Here is a 23,593-nt window from a genome sequence, read left to right on the forward strand (position 1 = left end):
AGAGAAGATTGTTTTACACAGACAAGGCAAAACGCAACATTTCCATTATGCCAGGTCCTTTGGAAATGCCAAAGAAGTCAGTGTCCTTCAGGTGCATCTTAACTCAAAAAGTGTGTGTGTGGGAGTGAGGGGAGGGGGTGAAGGAGTGTAGAAAGAGAAGGAGAGGATCTTTCATAACCTCTGTAGAAGAGAAGGCCCAACGAGGCAAAAGGACGTCCTGTGGCTTTTCTATTTTAACAAGCCTAACGCTTTCCTCATGTGTAAAGTATAATATTATTACCTCATCTAGTTGTTGTGAGGGCTAAATGAGGTGATAAATATAAAGAGACGACAATGGTGACAAAAGTGGTGGCGAGAGTTAGTTATTAAGGGGACTTCGTAAAAATCACCCCTCGATGAAGTTTTATTCCAGCTTGCTTTCTCTCCACAGCACGTCATTGGTTTGCATCCTGGAATATACTTTAAAGCAATGATTAAATCGATTTTTATATGAGACTGAATTTACTTTTAATTTGTTTTAGTCAGATTTTTAAAACGGTCTATTTGACTACAAGAATGAATGCCTGTCTAGTGTTTTGACTCTCAATGGTCAGCTAGTGACATTTATTCCTTAGTACTCATCAACTGTTGCATTCCTACTTTGTGCCTGTCACCCTGTGAATACGGATATTCACATATATTCACAAGTGGTCCCTTCTCTCCAAATGTTCACAATCTCTTGCAAAAATAGTCATGCGAATCCATCATTGCAGTATCTTCTTTCTTGATACCTTATCCTTCATTAGTTCTTGGACTCCTTAAGGTAGGTGAGTAGCATCATAATCTTGGCCTTTTGGGCTCATCCTTAGCTGGACGGTTCAGAGCACTGGTGGTATTTAAGTGCCAGGAAGATGGGTGTGTTGCTAGAGAAGGCACTGCAGTTCTAGGTGATAGAAAGTGACCATTTTCTATTCTAATCGCTGTGTTTCTTCTTAGAAAATATTAAGGAAAGGGATAAAGCTAATAGTAAACTGTAGAAAAAAATGGCCTTTTCCCAAATAATTTGGAGCTATTTCTGTATTCCTTGTGAACTTCTCACGTACCTGAAATTAAGCTAAAATCTGTGAAACTCTCTTTACTATCAAAAGATCCTTTGAAATCTGGTAATAGATTCCAGCACACTTGAAGAAAAGTGGCCTGTTTTATACTCACTCTATATTTCCATCCTTAGTGGATTATTTATAGGGAACGTTAAATACACTTTAGTAATTTTTGTCATTTTCTCAAGCTGCGATCTGTTACTTAGGTCCAAACTCAGAAGTGTCTTCTGAGAAGGACCATGGGGAAGTTTTGGATACAAATGTAAATAATTCCGCTCTAAGAACTCTTAGAAAAGAACTTGGCTGAACGTTGATTCTTTGAGATTCATATGGAAAAAATCCTAAGAATTCTCAGTTGAAGACAAGAGACTTAGTAGGATCAAGAGGGCTCAGACATTTAGGAATTTGTCTCCAACTGTAGAAAACTTTAAAACCATCACTTCCAATAAATTCTCATTAAGATTGCAGTGAATGTCAGGATGATTGTTATTTTGGCCAGCCGAAAGAATGGGTGTTGTATTTTTTAGAAGTGGTAGAATGGTGTATAGCTCTGTTTGTAAATCTCATGTTCATCCACCTCCTGTTATGCCGGCCAGTGTGCTAGGCCAGTGGTCCTTAGTCACATGAGGAGCTGGATGCAGCTCAGGCTTCATTGCCAGGGAATCTGAGGCATCAGACCTTGGGTGGGGACCAGGTGTCTGCCTTTAAAGCACCCTCAGTATTTCTGTCCGTGGAGTCTGCAGACTATACTCTTGGGAGTCTAGAAAAGCATGAAACCCTCCTTGCTTCCTGGGGCTCACAGCCTAGTTGTGGACATGAAGCCACTGCTACAGAAAAATAAATCAATTGGTCTGTGCTACCTAAATTGCTCCGTATGAGATGTGCATGGCTGTCATGTTATTCTATTGATCAGGGAAATATTTAGATAAAGTAATAAGCTTAAACACTCCTTGGGCATCTATTACATGTCCAGCAGTCTGCTAAAAACTGGGCATGTACACATAGCACAACCCAGTTTGGAGGAAGGAGGCAGTATGGTTGGAAACAGATCGTGGTGGACTTGGAAACGCAGCCAAAGTCTTTTGCTCTTAACTTGGAATGAAATCGGTAGCTCAAGTTTGAGACTCTAACCACGTCACTTCTAAAGTCCACCCTCCGTGACCAACCATCTTGGCCTTAGCTTGAGCATCTCCCTGTATCCCATGAACAATGAACTACGTGGTACCTTCTTACCCCACAACCTCCACGTGGAATGATCTTTTCCCGTGTCTTAACTTGGCAGCCCTTACCTGCCTTCTCTCTCCTCCTGGAAGTCCGTCCTGGCTCCCCGTTGGGCTCAGCCCTGCCCTGAACCCTGCGCACCCTTCTTCTGTCCTAGCACCTCCCTAATTTCCTTGAGAATATTCGTGCATATGCATCTCCTCCATGAGATGTTAACTCCAGAGCAGCGTTTTCTCTCTTGTTCTCGTACTGCCATCCCAGTACTTGGCATGCAGTAGATGCTCCATAAATGTCACAGTGAGGTTGACAGATGTAAACATTAAATAGAAAGCAAATAAGGAACTCATTCTTGAGTTTTCTTTCAGCTGAATTCTGCTAGAAAGGATACGGAGTGCTCTTTTGCCAATGGCACGGAGGGAGGTGGGTTACCTGTAAACCTTGGGTCCAGAACCTCCTGTCCTACAGGTGCACAAGCAGTAGGCAGTTTTTGGCTCTGTTGAAGACAGAGAGCCATGAGGAAGTGGATTCTGTCAGGTTGCTTGTGTTCAGGTTGTAACATTTCCCTCCTCATTGGCACGGCTTCTATTGAAATGATGTGCTCTTGAAGTTTTGCCAAGAGTGGTTGTATGCTAACCAAGCTTTTCTCTCCAACAAAATGGTTTCTGTCCTTTGGTCACTTGCAGACAACTGTGGGCTTCATTCTGTGGGTAAATGAAAAGAAGGCTGCAAGTCAGTTTGGGAAATGACACTACAAATAAAATCATGAGTCGGTGTCTGTGTTATGAAGTCTTGCCTCATCTGAGTGGAATGAGATTGAGATTAAGTTCTTTGGAAATCATCCCTAGAAATAAGAATAAAATGTCCTGTATGAACTGTAAATTTTTCACTGTTTTCTTATGAACTGTAAATTTTTCATTGTTTTCTTGATTTATTTTGCTGTACTTCTTGTAGCTTTAACCATAAAGTAGAAAATATCTATGCTTTGCTTCTGAAATCTCTGAACTATTGGGCCCCAGGCAAGGAGAGGAAAACAATTTAGTTTCGCTCTCCCACATTCCGAAAATAACTTTAGTAATGCCCTCTTCAGTTATCTTAAAAGTGCAGAGTGGCCGCTTTTATCCTAAAGTAGCAGGTCTGATTGTTGGGGGGGACTTTAACCAGATGACTGTTATTTAGCAACTAAATGCCAGTGACTCATTCACTTTGACTGTGGTACAGGAAAATTCTTTCCACGGAAAACACAGGAGGGGGGACAGTCTCTCTGAACCACTATGTAGTATTTTCCTTTAGAAAAGGCCTCTCTGAAAATGAATAGGCACCAGCTGTTCCTCTGCTAGCTTAGTCTCCAGCGCTGCCAGAGAGCTTTTGAAACCAGGGTTTCTGGGAATTTATCCACAAAGGTATACAGGTAGGTTCAGAACTGTAATAGGGAACCAGTTTAGTTAATAAATTTCAGGACGAAAAATTGTCATCCTGTGTAAAAGAGAAATTGAACTAATTGCATTCATAGTATCTGGAACACTTATGTGTGATCGGTTTGGGACTAGAAAACCAATGGAGTTTTACCATCACATTCCATGAGGGACAGAGGGGGAGGGGCAGGAGGGAGGAAGCGCTGCGCCCTTAGCTTTGAGCTGAGTAACAGAAATGCCTTGGAGAGGAGTGCCTAAGTGAGATGCTCATCAATTTATGCAGCAAAAATATAATAAAATAAATTCACCTGCTAGGCTCACAGCACCAAACCAACTCCAGCTCTCCGAGGTTGATTTCTGCTCGTCAGCATCTCCTTAAGGTCTCGGAGGCCATGAAAATTTGGGAACGTAAAGGGCTCATCTCCATAGTCAACCCTGCCCATCCCTCTGGATTGGAGGTTGTGTTGCTCTCGTGCTTGGCTCATAGTTGTGAATGGAGGGTAGAGAAGCTGCTTAAAGGTTCCTCAGTGTTTATCCCCCAGCTGGCCTCTGACTTGGGAAGAACGCCACCCTACCATGCTGCAGTGGAGGCAGGGAGTTGTGTGGGTGAAGTGTGTGTCATAGAAAAGACGACTCAGGGGTTGGCGGGGACTTAGCCCTTGCTCACAGGCTGAGACACCCAGGCTATTAATAGCAAAGCCCTGAGTCACAGATGTCGGAATGTCACAGCTGCTTGAGAACTGCTACTGTTACCCATCAGAAAACCAGCAATAAAGGCCTGGCTCAGTCCCACAAACGCAATTTCAGCTATAAACAACCTCTAGTCAAAGATGAGGCAGGTGGATTGACTTCATTCCTTTCTATTACCCTGGCTCCCTTAGACCCAACACGGCACAATATTTGCAGTAAATACAGGCTAATACTGGCTGTGCATTCTGGTTGAGAAAGACAGTGTTGGCCATCTGCTGCGCTCCGGAGCGGCAATACGTCTGTCTTTTTGTCTCTTGCTCGTCACATCTCCCCCACATGGTGGATGTATATGCCATGCGGTGGGGACAGAACAAATGATCTGGGTGTGGGAGACAGGGACTGTCTTTGTGACCCCGGAAGTGCTCTGCTCCCAGGAGAGTGACCTGTGACCCCGCGGGTCAGAAATCAAAAGCCTTGCCAGCAGCCACTGCTGTCCAGTCAGGCTCAGGCCGGTGCCGGGTGCGGGTGTGACCATTCACCCCTCGCTTTGTAGCTAGGGTTCCTCCCTCACATATACACACCCAAGGGGTTTGTCTAGAAAACTCTAATGAAGCAGAGAGAAGACAGAAGTCCGAATTCTGCCTACCTGGATAAGTCAGAATTTTACTTTGATCCAGAACTTGATCCTAGATAAGTAATTGAACCCTGAAACGATTCCCCTTTCCCAGGCCCTCATTGTCTCATTCCCGCCCCCGCCCCCATTCAGGTAAACCAGAGCAGGGAGCAGCAGGGCAAATCGAATGGCATTATTATTATTATTATTAATCATTTGCATTCTAGTTGAGTCTCCAGGACCTTAAAAGTTGAATCAAATGAACCTGAAGTATCCATGAGCATTCTGTCTCTACTAAGGCTAATTTTATTTATTCAGTCTGTCTGAAACAAGCTGTAGAAAGAATGAAAGCAGCAGTAATAGGAAACTTAATAAGCTAATAATTGACTCGTTTTACTGATTAAACAGCCCCTCACTGTTTCTGACCCCCCCCCTCTTCTGGCAATCATTTCTCAGACCCCGGGAGGGGCGGGGGCCCCGGGAGCGTGTCGCTGCGCGTTTCTGCCGGGGCTCGCGCGAGGAATGCAAGGTGGTGTCAGTGTCCAGAGATTAGGGCAGTGGAATTTTGCATTTGTTACAGCAGCAGCTGTAGCGAGTGGTTTCGGCCCAAGGGCAGAGTCCCCGAGCAGGGCGCGGCGCAGCTCGCTGGCGATCGCCGGGGCGGGCACCTGAGCTCGGCCCTGCGCGCTGGGGGCGGGATTTTAGAAAGAAGCCTGGGACCTGGCGAGTGGATGCCGGGGCTTTTCCCTCGCCGCCTCTGCCCGGGCGGATCTGCCTCCCCAGGCGCGCTCCCGCTCCTAGGCTTTATTCCTCTTTTCTTCCGTGCCGCTCGCCAGAGGACCCGGTTGCCATGGTGAAGGAGAAAGGTAATTATAAATATCGATCACCGTGCATGGTTGCAGAATTTGGAATGGTGCTGCGGGGCTCGGCCACCTAATGGGGGATGATCAATGGAAACTGGGCAGACATATTCTTGGTGAGAGAATCTGTGTCTTGTGAAGCCTGGGTTTCCGTGGACCCCGTCTTCATCAAGAACCTTTAATTTAGCCTCTGCGTCCAAAGCACATCATATTCCTGGAGTGTTTGCACAGCTGAGCTCCTGGGTGTGTGTGTCTCTTTCGATTGTTATTACATTTTGAGTTTGGGGTTGTGTTTGAGACTCGCCTACCTGCCCCCATCCCAGCCTTCAGTCTCTTCTTCACTTACCCCGACCCCAACTAAACAATTAATTAAGATGTGTCATGAAAGGGTCCTACCACCAGGTTTGTGTTGTTTGGGGACATGCCCAAGCCTAGCTAAGACTGGCTGAAAGGAGGAGCGGCTGTTTTAAAGGTTTCGGGTGTGCTGCTTTAATAACCCAGCATTTCAGCTATATCCCCAATCACTCCTCCAAACATCTCGTTAAAGGATGCGGTGTCGACGGCGCCAAATCACCTCTGAAGGAACACGTAAAAGGGAGAGGGTGGGGTGCTGTGCACAGGTGCAAGTGTTTGTGCGCTGGGCGTGGTCCTGAAATGTAAGTGAAATCTTTCAGAATTGAATTATAGTTTACATCATTAGTTTATCCAGGAGAGGCAAGAGGACACAGCAATGCTGGATTTTAATTATCCAAGCGATATGTAAATACATCTTATGTTTACGAGATTAAATGTTACAGGAGCATAGAGAGTGAAAGCGCCTCACCCCTACCCTGTCAACCTCCATTCCCCCTTCTCTCTAGAGGTAGGACTGTTAATGTGTGCATCTTTCTAGACAGGAATTAGATGATAGGTAGGTAGGTAGATAGATAGATAGATGATAGATAGATAGGGGTTTAAAAATGGAATCATTCTATGATCATTTTTCTGAGACTCGATTTTTATCCTCTTAATAATATGTCTTAGGGACCTTCACCACATGATTTTATAATGTGAGTGACCAGCCTTGGGTTTATTCTGCCACATTTTCTTACTGTGAGACATAACTTTCTCCATAAACACAGACGTCTTCTCTTTGGGGGCTGACTCGAACCATTTCAATGGCTTATCTATATCTACTTTCTCTTAAAGCGCCTACAGGGAATAACTTTGAGGTGAACATGCTGAACGCAAATTGATCTTTGTTGCCGGAAATGCAGTTCGTTTGATTACACTAATGGGTGAGTGAAAAACAGGATCGTGACAGCTAACAGTGCTAAGGCTGCACCTTAGGACAAAGAGAGAGAGCATGGTTCTGCTCTACCCATCCTGTTCCTGTGTACCTTTAATGATCACTTGCTTTCGCTTTGGTCTTTCACTGAGTAAGTGGTAATTGAGTGACATTATTTGGTATAAATAAAGGTGCTTCTAATAATGTTTCCTCTCTTTTGGGGGGCTTCTAGGAACTCTCAGAGTAACAAATACAGATGTTGACATTTAATAAAAATCTTCGTTTTTACCTCCTACCTAACTAGAAAAACCTGGCCCTGATCTCTATTGCTAATGGGTTTGAGTTTGTTTTCCCGAGATGAGTAATTTATGAGTATTGGGAGAGGGATTGCAAACGCCATTTCTCAATTCCATTCCTGTGGGGCCATGGAAGCCCCAGACTTGCTCTATGTGGCATGTGTACTATAGATCAGTAGTCCCCGAAAAGCAACTGTATTTCTAAGTCACGTAGACTTCTTAAATCTCAGATTGCCTGGGTTCACTTTTGCTTTACGAGTCAGTAGCCACTTTCTAACTGGAACACTTTGGATAGGCCACTGAAAGGTCACATACTAGTGTTATCTTAGTCCTTAGCCACTGGCTAAAGGCTGTTCCTTTTTTATTTTGAAGTCTGTGTCAGCCCATGCTGCTACCTCCCAGCTCTCTGATTGCACTGACCTGAGCCAACAGCAGAGGAAGGCAGGGTTTTTTGGCAGGTACACAAGAGCTGCCATGGAAAGAAAGGAATTTCATCATAGCTTTTAAAGTGAGAAGGGCACAGGGGAGCATGTAGTATAGGCATTCATCCTAGAGGTAAGAAAACTGGGGTTTAGAAAGGGTAAGTAAATCACTCAAGGACACACAGCGAGTAATTGAACCAAGTGCTCGTCTTCTGTGTTCCATCGAAGAAGCACGTGGATCAGTCACTGCACTTACCACAAGTGCTGACATCCACTGGCTCCATCACTAGACAATGAACCTCTCAGAAGCAACACCGTTTCCATCTTTAATTTCCAGCACAATTACCTAATCAGGTGACACAGCACATACCTTAGCATCTATCTCACCGCAGATTCTCGAATAGCTGAAACAGGTTCACCTGTTCTCAGAGCTGGGCCTGGAACCATGTCTTCTCGATTCTGAGACATTTCCAGTCCTCTTCATTTCTTCTTGCTCCCAGAGAGGGCTTGCTCCTTCCCCTGGAGCTGACACAAATCAGCCTTGAGCAGGCTCAGATCATGGCAGCTTCCATCCTGAGAATATGAGAAGTCTTCTGGAGGGGGGACATAGATTCCCTGTTGTGCTCACCACTTAGAGCTGGTTTCACTCACACTGCTTTGTGCCATCATCTTCTCTCCTGAATAAAGTTGCCATGTTTCTGTCTGCTTTGGGGTTGATACTGACTGGAGAAAAAACTTGCTGGCGGATCACACCTCTGCTAGTGTGGAATGGCATTTGTGACATACTTTGACCCTTGGCATTTGCTGACATACTTTGACCCTTGTTATCTTTTGGTGTCCTAACCAGGCTCTCACTCATTTCCAGTTGCAGACACTTATTGATCCAGGAATTTTGATGAAATAATTATTTCTCTGATGTGTTCAAGGGCATCTTATCCTTGCTGTATCCTATAACAAAGAAGCAGGAGAGATTTTTGTGGGTTAATCAGTCAATATCTGTCTTCCTGAATACGCTCATCAACCTAAACTCCAGAGGCCCACTAGACTCATTTAAAAGCTATAGTTGTCTAGTTTAAGTGTGCACGAGTGCAAGTTTTAACAATATGCACAAAGGGATTTATTATTTCTCTTTGTTAGAGAATAGAAGAATAAACAATACTAGAGATTTAGTTTTGTAAACACTCATCTAATTTAATAAGAATGCTTATGGTTCGGAAGCCATGTGAGGGAGTAAGAATTCTGCAGCAAGGGAGATGCATCAAGGTAAATAGAGTTTTATACTCGGGACATCATTGTTTGTTTGTTTTGTTTCCTGGAAGCTTTCTGCCATTCTTGGATAGCCCAACTTGTTTTTCGGGTAGAATAGGATCCACTGAAACTTACTCCAGTTCGCCCTTAAAGGGGAGATGTTCCTGTTCCACCTGACATTGAGGTGCATGGGACACACACGCACACACACATGCACACACACACACACACACACACATACACGGTAATCTTGTTTCTTGGTGGCTTCTGAGAATAATGGTGTACTGTGTCTCAAATGTGTCTTACAGATTGGCACCAGAGTAATCCTTTAGGACACTGATGTCACCATATTTCCAGCTCAAAAACCTAAATGAGTGACAAGATAAAGTTCACGGCTTCCTGCTAATCATTGAGGATTCTCTCCAAGTTCTTAAATTACTTCCTCCCCACACCTATCTAAGCCAGTCTTGTTTATTTTTAATGGTATTACATCTGCCGGTTATTGAACACGTACTAAGTGGCAGGCTTTGTGTTGAGAGCTTTACGTACCTTATGTCTAATCTTCGAACCCATCATGGTCAGTTGTGTTCCTCTCCTTTAAGAGATGAAGAAGAAAAGGCTCACAAGAGTTGAGAAACTCTCCAGAGATTCCTTAGCTAGAAAGTAGAAGAGCTGATTTTCTACCCAGGCTTCTCTGCCTCCAAAACCTCTACTAATTGTACATCCACTCTCCCTTCTGCCCCATTTGTTTCTATTTGAATAATCAGGGAAGGTATTTTCCTTCTCCTTTTCTGTATTTGTCAAGGATCTAACTCAAGTTCTGTTTCTTTATAATGCTTGTCAAAAGCCCATCTCTTCTTTACATTCTAGAATTACTCCATACACCTAAGTAAACACCAGAGAAATTAAACAACTCATTCACCTGTGGAACTGAATAAAGAGCTCTCTCTCTCCTCAAGTATTTGTTGGCCTCATATACAGTCTTGTAAAGCAGCTTTTAGGGGTATAGAAGGTAGCTGCCTCTAATGGTATTTACCCCCCATCCCAAAACACACAGTCACACAGACACTACCCACTCGTGCGCACAACCAAGTGTAACCAAAACCCATTTTCGTTTATCCTCAGGAAGTCTGAGAACAGTAGGCCTTTCTGTGTGGTGTAATAATTCCTCATAGGCTCGAGTCGCCCCCTCGTCAGTGTATCATAGCCACTCCTGGATTCAGTTTTCCAGCCCTACTTTCCAGATTAATGCTTAACGCCCCACCCCTACCTGCTCCTTAGAATATTCTAGGTTCTTCATTTTTTTCCTTGACTCGAAAAGTCCCGAGCTTTTCAAGGGGACACCAATGAGAAAGACATTTCCTAAGTAAGGACTAAAGGGAAGTTATCGATTAAAGGAGACACCGTGATGCAGAATAAATTGAAAAGTTTCAGAATAAATTGTCTTGATCAGTGCCTTATGCACACAACTCAGTGCGAGCTTTGCACACCCCTCTGGAGAGAAGGGAGCCCCTGTTTTTGTCATCATATTTTACTTGAGAGAAAAACACCCAAGCGTAGATTGCTGTTATTATTTTGTAAGTGAGCGTGCTACTCACATCAAATTAGGACTCTGTCCAGCTCATCTTCACAGCAAAAGGGCTGTCTGGGTGAGGAGCGTCCCACGGCTAAGGGAAAGAACTTCATATTTAAAAAAAAATTATAACAGTTTCCTTGCCCTCTGCCACTTACTCACTGATGTCTAAAAAATGTGTATCTAGAAGGAAAAAAAAAAAAGACTTCATTTCGACAATTAGAGGTAAGGCTAAATGTAAATTAATCTAAGAGAAGGAAAGCATTGACCTAAGTTTAGCCAGAGCTCTTGAGAGCAATTTTTGATGAAGAATGAACTCAAGAACATGGAGACGGTGGGTATCTAAGCTAGAAGTTGAGTCGGCCCTATTGTCAGCTACTCCCAGTCTTTGGGAGGTGGCCCGGCCTTTTACTTCTCCAGTTACCTGGTCAGGTGACCAGGAAGGATGAAACAACCTGTACCTCATCATAGAAATGGTCTTTTAAAGAATAACAAATTGACTTTTCAAAATTCTTGCAGGAAAAAAAATCCTAAGGGAAGCTCACCTCACCAAGAAGATCTTGGCATCTGATTAATTTGCGGAGGGGGACCCTCTGTGTCACCATTTCCACAGACCCTAGGGGAAAGAAAGAGGGTCCTGATATCATTGGCCAGAATCAAAATGCTTCCCTGAGCCAGCATTAGAGAGCCAGAGGACTTTTCAGAAGGTTCAGTGATTAGTGAGTGGTGCAGGATTTCTTCTCATTGTGGTTGAGCCTGATCTGGGCTCACCACACTAGAAACCAGCCCAGCTTCCCATTTCATTGTGTGCTGGTCTGACGGTGACTCATACCGAGAGGCATGTTTATCCCAAACTGGCTGTGTATTCAAGGGCAAATTTCGTTAACAGTGAGGAGGGCGGATATTTGTATGCATGACCTCTTTTCTCTGTAACATTGTATTTGTGTTCACACTGACATGATTAATGCTATTATGGTCCTACAAGTCCTGGGGGACACCAGGGGTAAGTTTCTGTGTACCACTGCAATCAAACAGGCTGACTTGTTTGAATACTTGACTTAACTGTGAAGATGCTAGCTTTCTCAATGCTAATGGAGAAATTAATATCTGGGGCAGTGATTCTCAAACATTAGCAGGTGTCAGAACTACTTGGGGGACTCGGTGAAATATGCATTTCTGAGCCTTGCTCCCAGAGTTTCTGATTTAGTCGATCTGGAGAGGAGCCTGAGGTTTTGCTTTCCTAGCAATCCCAGGGGATGTCCATACTTCTGGTCCAGGGACCACACTTTGTCACTGTCAAGGTAATCCATGGTTTCTGTGTTTTAAATGATCAGCCCTCCAGGCAGATAAGTAATAACTATTATATAAGTAGCCTCTCCATTCTCTTTTGCTATCTTGCTTACAATGCACAGATGACAAAGAGAAGATAAAGAACACCAATCTCCCTCTGACTCTCCTGAAATATAGAATGAAACTATAGTTCATAATAAAACAGACCTGTGAGATCCCAGCGGCCAAGACTTTGCCGTCACTATAAGACACTGGGTGTACAGAGAGTGGGCAGGATGGGTGTGGGATGGAGTTACAAGGCTCCTTTCCTAGGGGTGAGTTGGAGCTCAGCTTACCTTGCGGAAAGAAGCACTAATTCGGAGTCAAGACACAGGGGTGCCATTCTCTAGGCATCGTTTCTAATTCTCGAAGGGTTAGGTGAGCATTTTTAATGAGATTCACAGAGCTCTTTGGAATCCTTTGATAAAAGACAGTTTCATTAGGTATCGTGGCTTACAAAGATCACAACTCCCTCTTTAGTCTGAGTTGTTAAAATATACTATTAAAACCTAGAGTGTTTTATCCAGTACGACTATGTCCAGTCTCTGTTCTAACTGTTCATGTTCTTTCTGTTGTTGTTCTATCATTGTTTATTATTTGAAGCTGTGTAGAGTGAGAAGTTTAAGAAAAGAAAACAGAGAATGGTAGAAAAAGATAGCAAGGTTATTCCACACTAGAGGGACTGATGGGAAATGGGAGAGAAGCCTGAGTACCGCTCAGAAATATGGCAGGGACTGTGAGTTTCCAGGTCCTTGGAGAGCCCCATGAGTGTCACATGAGCTAGATGAGCGCCTACTGGACTGCCGTCTGTGTGCCACATGAGGGACCCCTGTTTGGACAGCCACTGAGGAACACAGCGCTAGGGCCAACGTGGGAGCGATATCTGCTGGGCTGGAGTCCAGTTACGCTGTTTCTGCTCAACTGGAAATCACGGCTAGTTGTGCCTCATGTAAAGGTCCCGCCTGAACAGCGAGCCACAGCAGTGGGCTCCTTGACCACGTCACATCTACTGGAGTCTCCTCTCTGCAAGACATCTCGGAGATGACCCGATACACTGAAAAGTTTCTGCCTTCAAAAGGTTAACGAATCAGCCAGTGTCGGGAGGGGCGCTGATTGAGAATGCAAATAGAGGTGACACAAGGCAATGGAACCCCTGTGGGGGTTCAAAGGAAGGAAGGGTTAGTGTTCCAAAGGGGAAAAAATGGCTTTATAGAAAAGGGAGCATTAAGATTGGCCTTGAGAGGTTCTTATGCGGTGAGGGATGGTGTTTGATTCAACTTGTATCCTTAACACAGTGTCTGCTCCATAGCAAGTGCTTGGCGAATGTCGAATGAACTAATAAGTGAATGAATGATGTGTATGGGCGGGGGGGAAGGTTGTCCTTATTTAAATATTTATTCAGAACCTAGTAAGAGAGAAACAATATAGACATAGAAACAAAATACAATTCTTGACCTGAAAGCACTCACATTCTAGCAAGGAGCATAGACACACAAATAAGTAATTATGGTACAATGTAAAATGTATTCAATAGAGAGCCATTAAAGTAATGTGGGACCACGGTGCAGGGAGTGATTAATTCTGCTGCCAGTCATGGCAGGCCAGGCTTTGAGGGATGAATAGGAGTGCAGCAAGTGGATAAGGAGGAAAGGAGAGAAAAGTGGTCAAACAGGCAAAACAGAAGCAGTGAAGAACAACCTCTGTCTGAGGAAATGCAGCCAGTTGGGTGTGGTGGGAGCTACTGTCGGTCACGCAGTGCAGCAGTGGTCACAGGAAAGGTGAACAGTGAGTTCTGAGGGTCAGGATGAGCTAAAGATGATTAGAACTGGTGGTTGTGTGTGCAGATGCCTCCAGGAACCAGGCAGGTGGCCTAAATGAGCGGAGACTGGTACAAACTGAGCACCACGGCCCTCTCCAAAGGGAGAAGCCACTGCGTCACTCCATCCTAGGTCCCATGAAGGATGTGGGCCAACTGGCCACACCTTCCGATTTTTAAGAGCTACTAGAAATAGGGATTGTTATGTAAATCTCCAGTTGTTTAAATGTTGGCAAATGATTCAACTTTCTCTTCAAAAAATCTTCATGGAGGCCAACAAAGCATGTCTGCGGGCAGGACTTACTTAGCCAAAGGGCCTCCAGATTGTGGTCTGGGGCTTAATACAGTGCTCACCAAACCAACCCACAGTAAAAAAAAGAAAATACCATTTCACACATCCAGACTCATGACTGGTGCACATATACATATAAATGGCTAAAAGAAGTCACAGGAAACAATGTTTACCTTTATTCTCTGCTATTTTCTCTTCTATTTTTAAAATACATTGGTCACGATTAATCCGATTTCATGTTTTAGTGGGTCAAGACTTGAAGTTTGAAAAGTATTGGTTTAACATCTACAGTAAAGTTTATTAGGTGAGAGCAGAATGAGGTGTTTTGCTGGGCGATCATGTTTGCCTCCTGGATGTTCTTATAATAGTGCTTCATGGGCACATTTTGTTAAGTTGGATTTCTTCACTTGCAACTGGAAAGTTTTGACAAAATAATTTCAGAATCTTTTATTGATCACTTTATCCTAAACGGAAGTTGGACGGAATCTGGTGTGATCTTTTTTGGGTGCTGGATACCATTAAGAACTGACTCAGCTGCTAAATTCATAGTAAAATGCTGCTTGAAGTGCCGCAGAAAGTCCCAAGGGAAACACATTCAGGCCTCCTGAGTTCTAAGTGTGATGCTTCTGGAGCTCCTTTTGCATTTAGGACTCTTCCCTGTGATTCGGCATCGTTACTTTCGGACGCCATGCTCCCTTTGCTTTTGCACTGCAGCCAAAGGGAGAAGAACAAATTTCCAGCCCGGACAGACTGTCATGCACTTTCTCAGCTCTCATCAGCTCTTAACCTCCATCTGTTGGGCATCATGTGCTTGCAGCATTCATTTTTGACAGCATTTCCAGAAATATGATCAAGTAGGGGCTTTGGAGAGGGGTCACCCCTCCCTCGGGAATGTCAGAGGTGAGTTGTCGTAGCAAGCCTCCAACGCAACAGGAAGGGCATAGCCGTTCTTTGGGTTCAGGGCATGTCTGCCATCGCCTCTCTCTTGAGTCAGAAGCACCCCTGCAACGTGCGACAGGATTCAAAAAGAGCTTGGACTTTTGAAACAAGAGCCCGAGTGTGGCTTCTCACTTTTGGAAGGAGCTGCTATGATGGAGAGACCCTTAGGGAAAGGCCCTGCCAACCATGCAAACCGCAGGACCGCAGTGGGCAGCACTACTTTGGTGGTTTTGCATAATTAAGCAAAGAAGCCAGCTACTAAGCATGAGTCAAGCAGCAAGGCCAAACAGAGAGTAGCAGCTCGCAAGGACGGAGAGTAGCCGATACAATTCTGTTTGCCTTGGGGGACCAGTGCAAGATGACTAGGGGCAGTGTTTGGAGATGAGTTGAGAGGTCTCCTAGAGTTGCCTGCCTCCAGGGCATCATTCTCATCTTTGTGTAGGGGAGCAGTGCTCTCTGAAGCTGTGCAGCCCATAACTTCTTTCCCCGCAGATGGTGTGCTGCCCGTGAGTGAATGCTGGGATTGGTGTCAGATGAATCATGTCTCTCTGCCACCTTCCAGAGGACATAGAGCCAAGCTCTTACCCTGTGTGAGATTCAGTTTTGTTTTGTTTTTCTTCAGTGAAAATGGTGCTGAGAACACCCACTTTTCTCTCTAGGCGGGGAGGTTTGATAAGTTATCTGATAAGTTTGAGCATTGGAAAGAATTATTGGTAGATCTACAATTTTAAAAGAAGGTAGATTATTCCTCAGAAACTAGGCAAGTAGGAGAAAAGGAAATGATTATATCTAGGGGGGAAAAAAGTTTTCCAAGAAAAGTAATCTGTTCACAGGATGCAGAATCTAGTAGAACAATAATTACATTCTCAAAGTGTGAACACTGACCACAGTTAGCTGAAAATTACAGTGTAGCCATATTAGTAAGAGTGGGGTGTCAATAGGTAATGGCCAAATTGGTGTAAGCACGGCGTTAAGAAATGCAGCGATGAAGATTGAAAAAAAAACACCAAAAGTAGAACATATCTGCCTATGGGGGAGGGGGGAAGAGTGGGTTAGGCAGTTGCCATCATGCATTATAAACATATTTGCTTTTTATTCATATAAGCCTATTGAGCATCTTAAACTTTGACAAAAATAAAAACATGGAAGAAAAACCATACTACCTTCTTCATATCTTTATTGTCAGAATTAATTTAAATGAGATAATAGGTGTAAAAGGCTCAAACGTGGCTGCTGCCCTGCAGAAGGTGCTCAATAACTGTTAATTGAAGGTCAGTTAATCTGTCGAGTTTATTTAAATAGCAGGATGGGTGCACAGCCCAGAGCTAAAGGGAATGGCCCAAGATCCCTTACAGAGAAAGTAAGACTGAGACACAGGTGGTGAGAAGAATTAAGTTTGCGACTGGATGGAGAGGCGGTGTCGAACCGCCTTCGGCTAGGATTTTCTGTAGAGACGAGTTCAGAGCCTGAGCTTGTAAAGCCCTTCCCCATATATATCCATCTCTTTCTCATTTGTCTCTTGTGGTAAAATTTTTATTCCACTTGCTTTGGTGGCTTTGTAAAATTATCCCCCGAGCCCTTAGGATTTTATAGGTTTGCGTGAAAAACAAGTCGTGTTTATCAGTGGGCGCTCCGCAGCCATCCTGCGTGGGTTTGCATCCCGACTCCACTGTCTACTCATTGTGTGACCTCGGGCAAGTCACTTAACCTCCCTGGACCTCAGTTTCCTCATCAGGAAATAAAGAGGTTAATAGTATTAACTTCATAGGGCTGTCGTGAGAACTGAATCGATTAATACATGTGGAGCATTTTAAACTGCCTGGCACATGGCGGGAGCTCAGTAATTGTTTGCCCTGGCTACTACTATTGTTATTCCTCTTGGCCGAATAAAATCAGGGGCATTATATTCATCGATATGGAGTTTAGTAATCAAATTAGTTTCAGGACCCAGGCAAGTAAATAGGGCAGGGACAGGTGAGTTGAACCAGAGAGGGTCTACCCATTTCTGCTGGGCAATCTCTTCACAGTTTACCTCAAGCATAGCAAGACTTTGTCAAGCTTTGTCATGCCACACTGCTTTAGGACCACATGGGTGGCTTCCTGTGGCCAGCAATTCCTACTGTCCTGTGATAGAACCTCACTCAGGAGTTCTACCTTCTGAGTTCTTGATCCCCACATCCGCTGGGCAAGTAAGCTGATGATTAGTTCATCTTTACACTGTGGAATGAAACGAGATATCTAATAATGATTTACTGCGGGAATGTGTGGACCTTGTGAAAACAGTCGTTTTAAAGTCTTTGAGGGCGGAAGTCGGGTACGCTCAGGATTCTTGCTGGAGGAAGCTGTCCACTCACTCTGCTGCAGTCCCTACCATGCTCTAGGGACACTGCAAGTAGCTTTTCCAAGGCTCTGATGCCACCTCAACTCCTCCCCGTAGGTCGGTTCAACTGGAAAGTATACTTCATTGTGTGGTTCCCATTCAAAGAGAAGCTTAGCCAGAGTCGATTTGAGACAGGTGCATCAGTAAGCTCTTTCCTGGCATCAGTTGAGTTTATTGACATCATCAAAATTACCTACTTGATAGATACTGTTGGTGAACCCAAAGCATTCAACCAACTTTCGGTTTCACCTGAAGGCTGTTGCTATGCAAGAGAGACAGACAAGTGTTGAATGAGTTAACATATTAAACATGCTTGTAGAGCACAGACCTTGTGCCAGGAACTGTGCTAGACCCTGGGAATACGATGGCAGGTACCTCGTGGTGGACAGGGTAGAATGTTTGGATGGCGGTAAGTGTAAGGAAGGTAAACAGAGGCGGAGGTAGCAGGGAAGCAGGGAGACTGCCTTTGCTGAGGTGGTTTGGGGGTGCTCCAGGAGGAGTGGTCCATATGCTGCTTTCAGGTGAGGCCGGATGGAGGAGGAGCCAGCCTTGCAAATGGCTGAGAGACAACCTTCTGGGAAAGGAAAGGGGTATGTGTGGAAATTCTGAAGCAGTGGGAACTGGAGCTTGGGAGCCATGTGGAGGCGGCATGAGAAAAAGTTGGAGAGACTCTGTGGCCATGGTAGGACGTCTTGGATAGTGCACTGAAAGCTACTTGGAGGGCTTAATTCGTGACATGATCTGCTTGAATTATGTCCTTAAAAGATCACACCAGTTGCTGTGTGGCAAAGGAATTGAACAAATGAGTCAAAAGCCCACACTGTTTGAAGACACAGACTCCTTACATTCTTTCCGACTATCCCGTAAACCCCTCTTAACACCCTCGCTGGTGAGGAATCAGTCACATTTAGGCATATTCTGTTGTTTCTGATTGTCTGGCAAATATCTGGTGCTCACACTGGTGTTGACATATCTCTAGGCAAGTCGTGTTTGAAAACTCTCACATGAGACATGAACTGGGTCTGATGATATCATTCCATTTTTTCTAAATCTTTTTATGGGCTCTTTCCCAAGGGAGCAGCAGAGATGAAATGATAATGAAGACATTTGTCAGGGTGGAGAAGTCTTGGTGAAAAACAAACATCTACCTTAATGGGGAGAATTTCTTGTGTGAGTGAGGAATCAGGAGTCTAAGGCGATGGTGGCCCCGTGCCTACGCTAAACCCTGTCTCCGGACCCGTGGCCCACATGCTGAGACACTGCGGGCCTCTCTCTCAGCTTGCAATCCCATGAACAGCCCCACTGGGACCACAGTCTCTCCCACTCCTGGAATCAGGACAGAGAGGACTGTCCAGCAGTCCATAAAGATGGGGTGTTCTGCCAGCAGGGTTCAGATGGAAGCCACTGCCCAATTGTTTGACTCGATCCATTTCTAAATAGAATTGCTGGTGCAGGGACAATTTGAGATCCCTGGGTGACCTTACAAAGCTCCATCAAATTTCAGAAAGGATTTTTGTTCTACTTCAGAAATTCCTGTTCATACAGGTTAGTGACAGTCTTTGCCGACGCTCAGCTGACATGAGCATCTGTGTGCCAGGCTGGTGCTGGAGAGGATCCACGAGGAGAGGACCTCACGTTGTCTCCACTTCCACCTGTGCAGTACGACATGTCTTCTCAGCCTCTTTCCAGTCCCCGGGAGGTGGAGGCACAAGGCAGGAGAGGCAGGGCCGGGAGTCCAGTATCTTAACTCCTAATCTAAGAGCCTTTCTAATTACAGTTGGGGAGGGGAGGCGGGACTTTATACATATGACCATACGTCAAGGTCCAATTACTAAGCCCTGTCAGAGGAAGGCGAGGGGAGGTCAAAGAAGGATGTTGTCTCAGTGAGTCATCTCAGTCAAAAGGTGTGGCTAGCGAGTCACTCTCTCAGGAAGAGAAGGGGAAGGCACCAGGCTGATTTTAAAGCCCTTTCTAAGATTAGCCTTCACATAGAGGAGACAAGTTGTAACACATCAGGGCACATGTGTCAGGTGATTTACAAGGAGGAAATTTCCTGGCCGAATTATCATAATCCCAGTACCCCTTCGCCTTGAGAGAATCAGATTAACTGGATCTGAGCCTGGGCTGTTGCTATAAGCGGGAGCCCAGCTGACCAACTGCTGACAGTGTCTTTTATGTTTAGAGGGATAGCAAAACCTATTGCATTGCCTCAGAAAAGGCAAACCGAACACCGGGACATCGTACAAGTGGAAAACCACTAGCGGCAGGGGAAGCCACTGCCTGCCTGCTGGGACTGTTTGCACCAAGGCAGCCCTGTGCTTTGTGCCAAGTAATAATTCCGATTACCAAACTAACATGGTATAAGAAAATTAGGTCGTGGAAGCCAATTAAAGAAAGGGAGCATTTTTAGACAACTAATGACAGGGTAACAGTGTGTGGCTTCAAGTAACTACCACTTGCCACAGCAGGAAATGGACTTTTAGGTAAACTGCGAATTAAGCATTCTGTGCATTTATTCACACTCTCGAGTGTCTTGTTTCCTAGGCCCTGAACCAGTGGTACTTTAGCATAAAGAAAGGTAGTAGGAGGTGGCGAGAAGCAGTATGAACCGGGAGAACACGTCTCTGGGATGTGTTTGCCGTTACATGGGGACTAGTGAGGTGGAGGCACAGGAAAACCCCTCGGCGGTGAAGCGTTCTCTCTGAAACACAGACTCGCAGGAGAAGACGAGTCCAGTCTTTAAGCCGAAGCCAGCCCTACCAGCAGAATATCATCTTGTGGCTGCAAATCCAGACCAATCCCAACCAGAGAGTTTTCCAGCCTCGGCATCTGCTCAGAGTGGTGCATCCTTGAGCGCCCTCCTCCTGGTGCCTCACCCTTACCCTGTCAGTGCTCTTTTCCCGTAAATTGCTGCATCCTGGAATAATTTCTTTTGATATTCGAAGTGTTATTTCCCATCTGCCTATTTACTAGCAGGTGTTACTTTTGGGAGTATGATGCAGCTGAGTGTTCCCTGCTTCTGAGCTGTGTAATCAGAACTCGGTACACTGCGTTAGCGCGACTTCCTTCTATGCTGGGTAAGACTTTCTTGTGGAAATCCCCTTACACAGTGCTTCAGAGCGTAGGCTCTGGAGGCAGACTGCTTCTTAACTGTGTGACCTTGAACAAGGTATTCAACTCAGTCTTAGAGTCCTCCAAGGACTCCAGTACTGAGTAATAAGGCAGCACCTCCATAAGGGCATGTGTGAGGATTATCTGTGATCGTGGGTATAAATTAGTTGTCACAGTGCCCGGAACATAATAAGTGTTCAATAAATGGTACCTATCACAATAATATATAAGGGTGTTCTAAACGGAGTTATGTACAGAGATGTCATCCATTCAGGATTCTGAAGCTTCACGTGGGAGATGCCCCACTAGGGGTATTGAACTAAGGAGTACGGAAATGACAACTCGGGTCATTTGTTACGTGAAATCAGAAGTATCCCAGAAATACGGAGGAATTGACCATTGAGTTTACGATTTTGTAGGGCCAGGATTGATGCATCACGGAACAAAAGCGAAATAAACACAGAACAAGAGAAAACGAGGTGCCCAGTGACAGTACAGGTATTCGGTGCGAAAGGACTTGGGGGAGAATGAAATATTGGATCCATGTAAGCGAAAGCTTCGGAAAAGAGCCAGGACCTGGGCTGGGCCCTGTGGGTCTGGTTTGATCTGGACGGGTGAGGAGAAGAGAAACCATTCCAGGCGAGGCACACGGCAGCAGTCACAGCACCGGGGACATGAAGGTCACGGACCAGGAAGCGGTCAGGGGCCCAGCCAAAGCGGGGGTTGACACAGACTGTTTTAGTGTGCATTCTTTAGGGTTGTACTGTCTGAGTTCAAAGCCACTCAGCACAGTGATAAGCACTCCACGAATGTGGTTCCTCCCTAGATATCTAAATGGCTAGTGTGGGCTGTGTTACGGAAGATGTCTGAAGGTAGGCAGAGAACTTTAGACTTGATGGATTGGCACCGAGAGAGAGAGCTACAGGACTTTTTCTGTTTTTGTTTTTATTTTAATAAACTTTATTTTTTAGAATAGTTTTAGATTTGTAGAAAATATCTGAGAAGATACCGCAGAGTTTCCATGCACCCAACACTCAGTTTCCCGTAGTAGTAACAGCTCGCGTTAACATGATACTTTTTTACAATTAATGAACCAATATTCATACGTGACTAACTTAAGTTCATACTTTATATTTCTGTAGTTTTATTTTATTTCCTTCTTCTGTTCTGGGATCCCATTTACCATACCACGTTACATTTAGTCGCCATGCCATCTTAGTCGTCTCGGCCGTGAAAAGAGGCTTTTCCCCTTTTGTTTTCGATGTCCTTGATAATTTTGAAGGGTACTGGTCAGGTTTTTGTCGGATGTCCTTTAACTTGAGAATTTTCTTATGATTGGGCTAAGATTATGGGGTTTCCTGGAAGGAAGATCACAGAGGCAAAATGCTGCTTTCATGACATATCAAAGGTCCATACCGTCCACGTGATTATCACCGTTGAAGCTGACCTCGATCGCCTGGCTAAGGGAAAGTCTGGCAGATTTGTCCACTGTAAAGTTTCTTTCCCTTCCTTCCCACGCTGTCTTCTTTGGAAAGAAGTCACCAAGCGCAGCCCTCAGTTAAGGAGTAGGGAGTGGACTCCCCTTCGCAGGTTGCATTGTAGAAGAAGGAGCCAGGGAGTAGGAAATCCTCAGCAATCTGAGAAAAAGGGGTTGAAGGCTGGACTCACTGGTGAGAGAAGGGGTGACTAAGGGATGTGAGAGTGGACGGCATTTAGTGGGAGACGAAAAAGAGGGTGGCATCAAGGATGACTACAAGGTTCCGGGCGTCAGAGATTAGGGGATTATTTGGGTCTAAGGAGCGCTGCATTAGTTTGCTGCCAACTCTTTATTTCTTGGCCGTCACCTTGGGTGAGTCACTTTGTTCCTCTGAGTCTGTTTGCCCATTTGTAAAATGAGGTCGACAGTCCCTGTTCTTCCTACCTCATAGAGCTCTTGTGCGGGTGAGACGTAAGAGCTTTGAAAGCCATCAGCACAGCATGCTGTAGTTTCAGAGGCGGATGGAGGGTTGAGAGAGCAGGACACCTGAGAGGGAGAATTTGTCTGGGACATCCTGAATATTTCAGATATTCTGGAGCAAGTTCTAATTCACACTGAGTATTCTGTCATAGGTTTGTGAGAGTCACCTGCTGAGGAGATTTATATTTCAAATATGCTTTCTCAGATGTTAGGTTTCTGGTGGTCTAGTTCCATGGTCTGTCCCTGAGAAAGGTAGCTGAGGCAAGATGAGGCTGGTTCTGGATTAGAAGGAAGGGCCCTGCCTAATCTTCGTGGCCTTCCTCTTACAGCCTGTAATGGCTTCTGCTTGGGGGCACTGAAGGTTACTGGGATTTCGTTAATGGTCTCAATTCTCCAGTCTCATCACCCGAGATATCCAACAGGCATTTCAAAAGTAGTGCATCCAATATGGGACTTTTAGATTCTGTCTGGCACTGAGTTTCAGGGATGTGACATGCTTCACTTGACTGTGAGACAGCACGCAGCTTCTCAGCCTTGCAACAGGTTGTTTTATCTGTGTATTTATTCTGTAGCCAGAATCCTTCCAAACTGGATACTTTGCAGTGCAGGAATCCCTTTACCTTTTCAGGCAAATAGACTCTTGGCTGAAGAGTCTTTCATATGTATTTCCTCGTTATTCAGGATGTGTGCAATCATGCTTTTGATTTTCATTGTACTATTATTTTAGCAACAAATTGATGAGCCGTGGAAGATTGTAACCATGCCTGCCCAGAGTCCCAGGGAAAATCACGGACCATTTGCTACAGTACAAGGAGTTGGGGAGCCTGAGTACTAAGTGTATGTCTGCCAAGAACTTGCTGGTAACTTTGGGCCAGGAATGTAAGCTCTTTGGGCCTCAGTTTCCCTATCAGTAGAATGCATAGGGACCACCCAGGCTCTGAAAGATGGAATGGTCAAGTAAAAGTTAGCAACAGAGCCAGCTGGCAGATAAGAGGAATGAGGAATTAATGTCATTACTATATTGCAACTGACTCTGCATATTTCAAAAAATGTAGAATTGAGCCAAGGAACATACATTTGGTATTAAC

The 23,593-nt window shown here is 44.8% G+C and overlaps 1 protein-coding gene and 1 long non-coding RNA gene across 11 annotated transcripts in view; one reads left to right on the forward strand and one right to left on the reverse strand.

Annotated features, from left to right (window-relative positions):
* ABLIM1 (actin binding LIM protein 1) overlaps positions 1–23,593 on the forward strand; it is a 254,075-nt gene that overhangs the window by 95,408 nt on the left and 135,074 nt on the right. The window contains exons 1-2 of one of the 10 annotated variants that reach the window (XM_039871136.1): positions 5,537–5,881; positions 7,064–7,152. The exons of 8 other annotated variants lie outside the window; for them this stretch is intronic. In XM_039871136.1, coding sequence (XP_039727070.1) covers positions 7,149–7,152 — 4 coding nt within the window. In that variant the 5' untranslated portion in view covers positions 5,537–5,881; positions 7,064–7,148. Of the gene's footprint in view, positions 1–5,536; positions 5,882–7,063; positions 7,153–23,593 lie in introns of those variants that run through there. One more of the 10 variants, XM_039871134.1, reaches the window with a different exon arrangement.
* Positions 483–5,147, reverse strand: LOC120609065 (uncharacterized). Its single transcript, XR_005654644.1, has 2 exons — positions 4,021–5,147; positions 483–3,001 (listed from the first exon to the last, which is right to left on the reverse strand). It is a non-coding gene; the product is annotated as an uncharacterized LOC120609065 (long non-coding RNA).

This window comes from Pteropus medius, unplaced genomic scaffold (genome assembly GCF_902729225.1).
Source record: "Pteropus medius unplaced genomic scaffold, Ma_sr-lr_union100, whole genome shotgun sequence".
NCBI lineage: Eukaryota > Metazoa > Chordata > Mammalia > Chiroptera > Pteropodidae > Pteropus > Pteropus medius.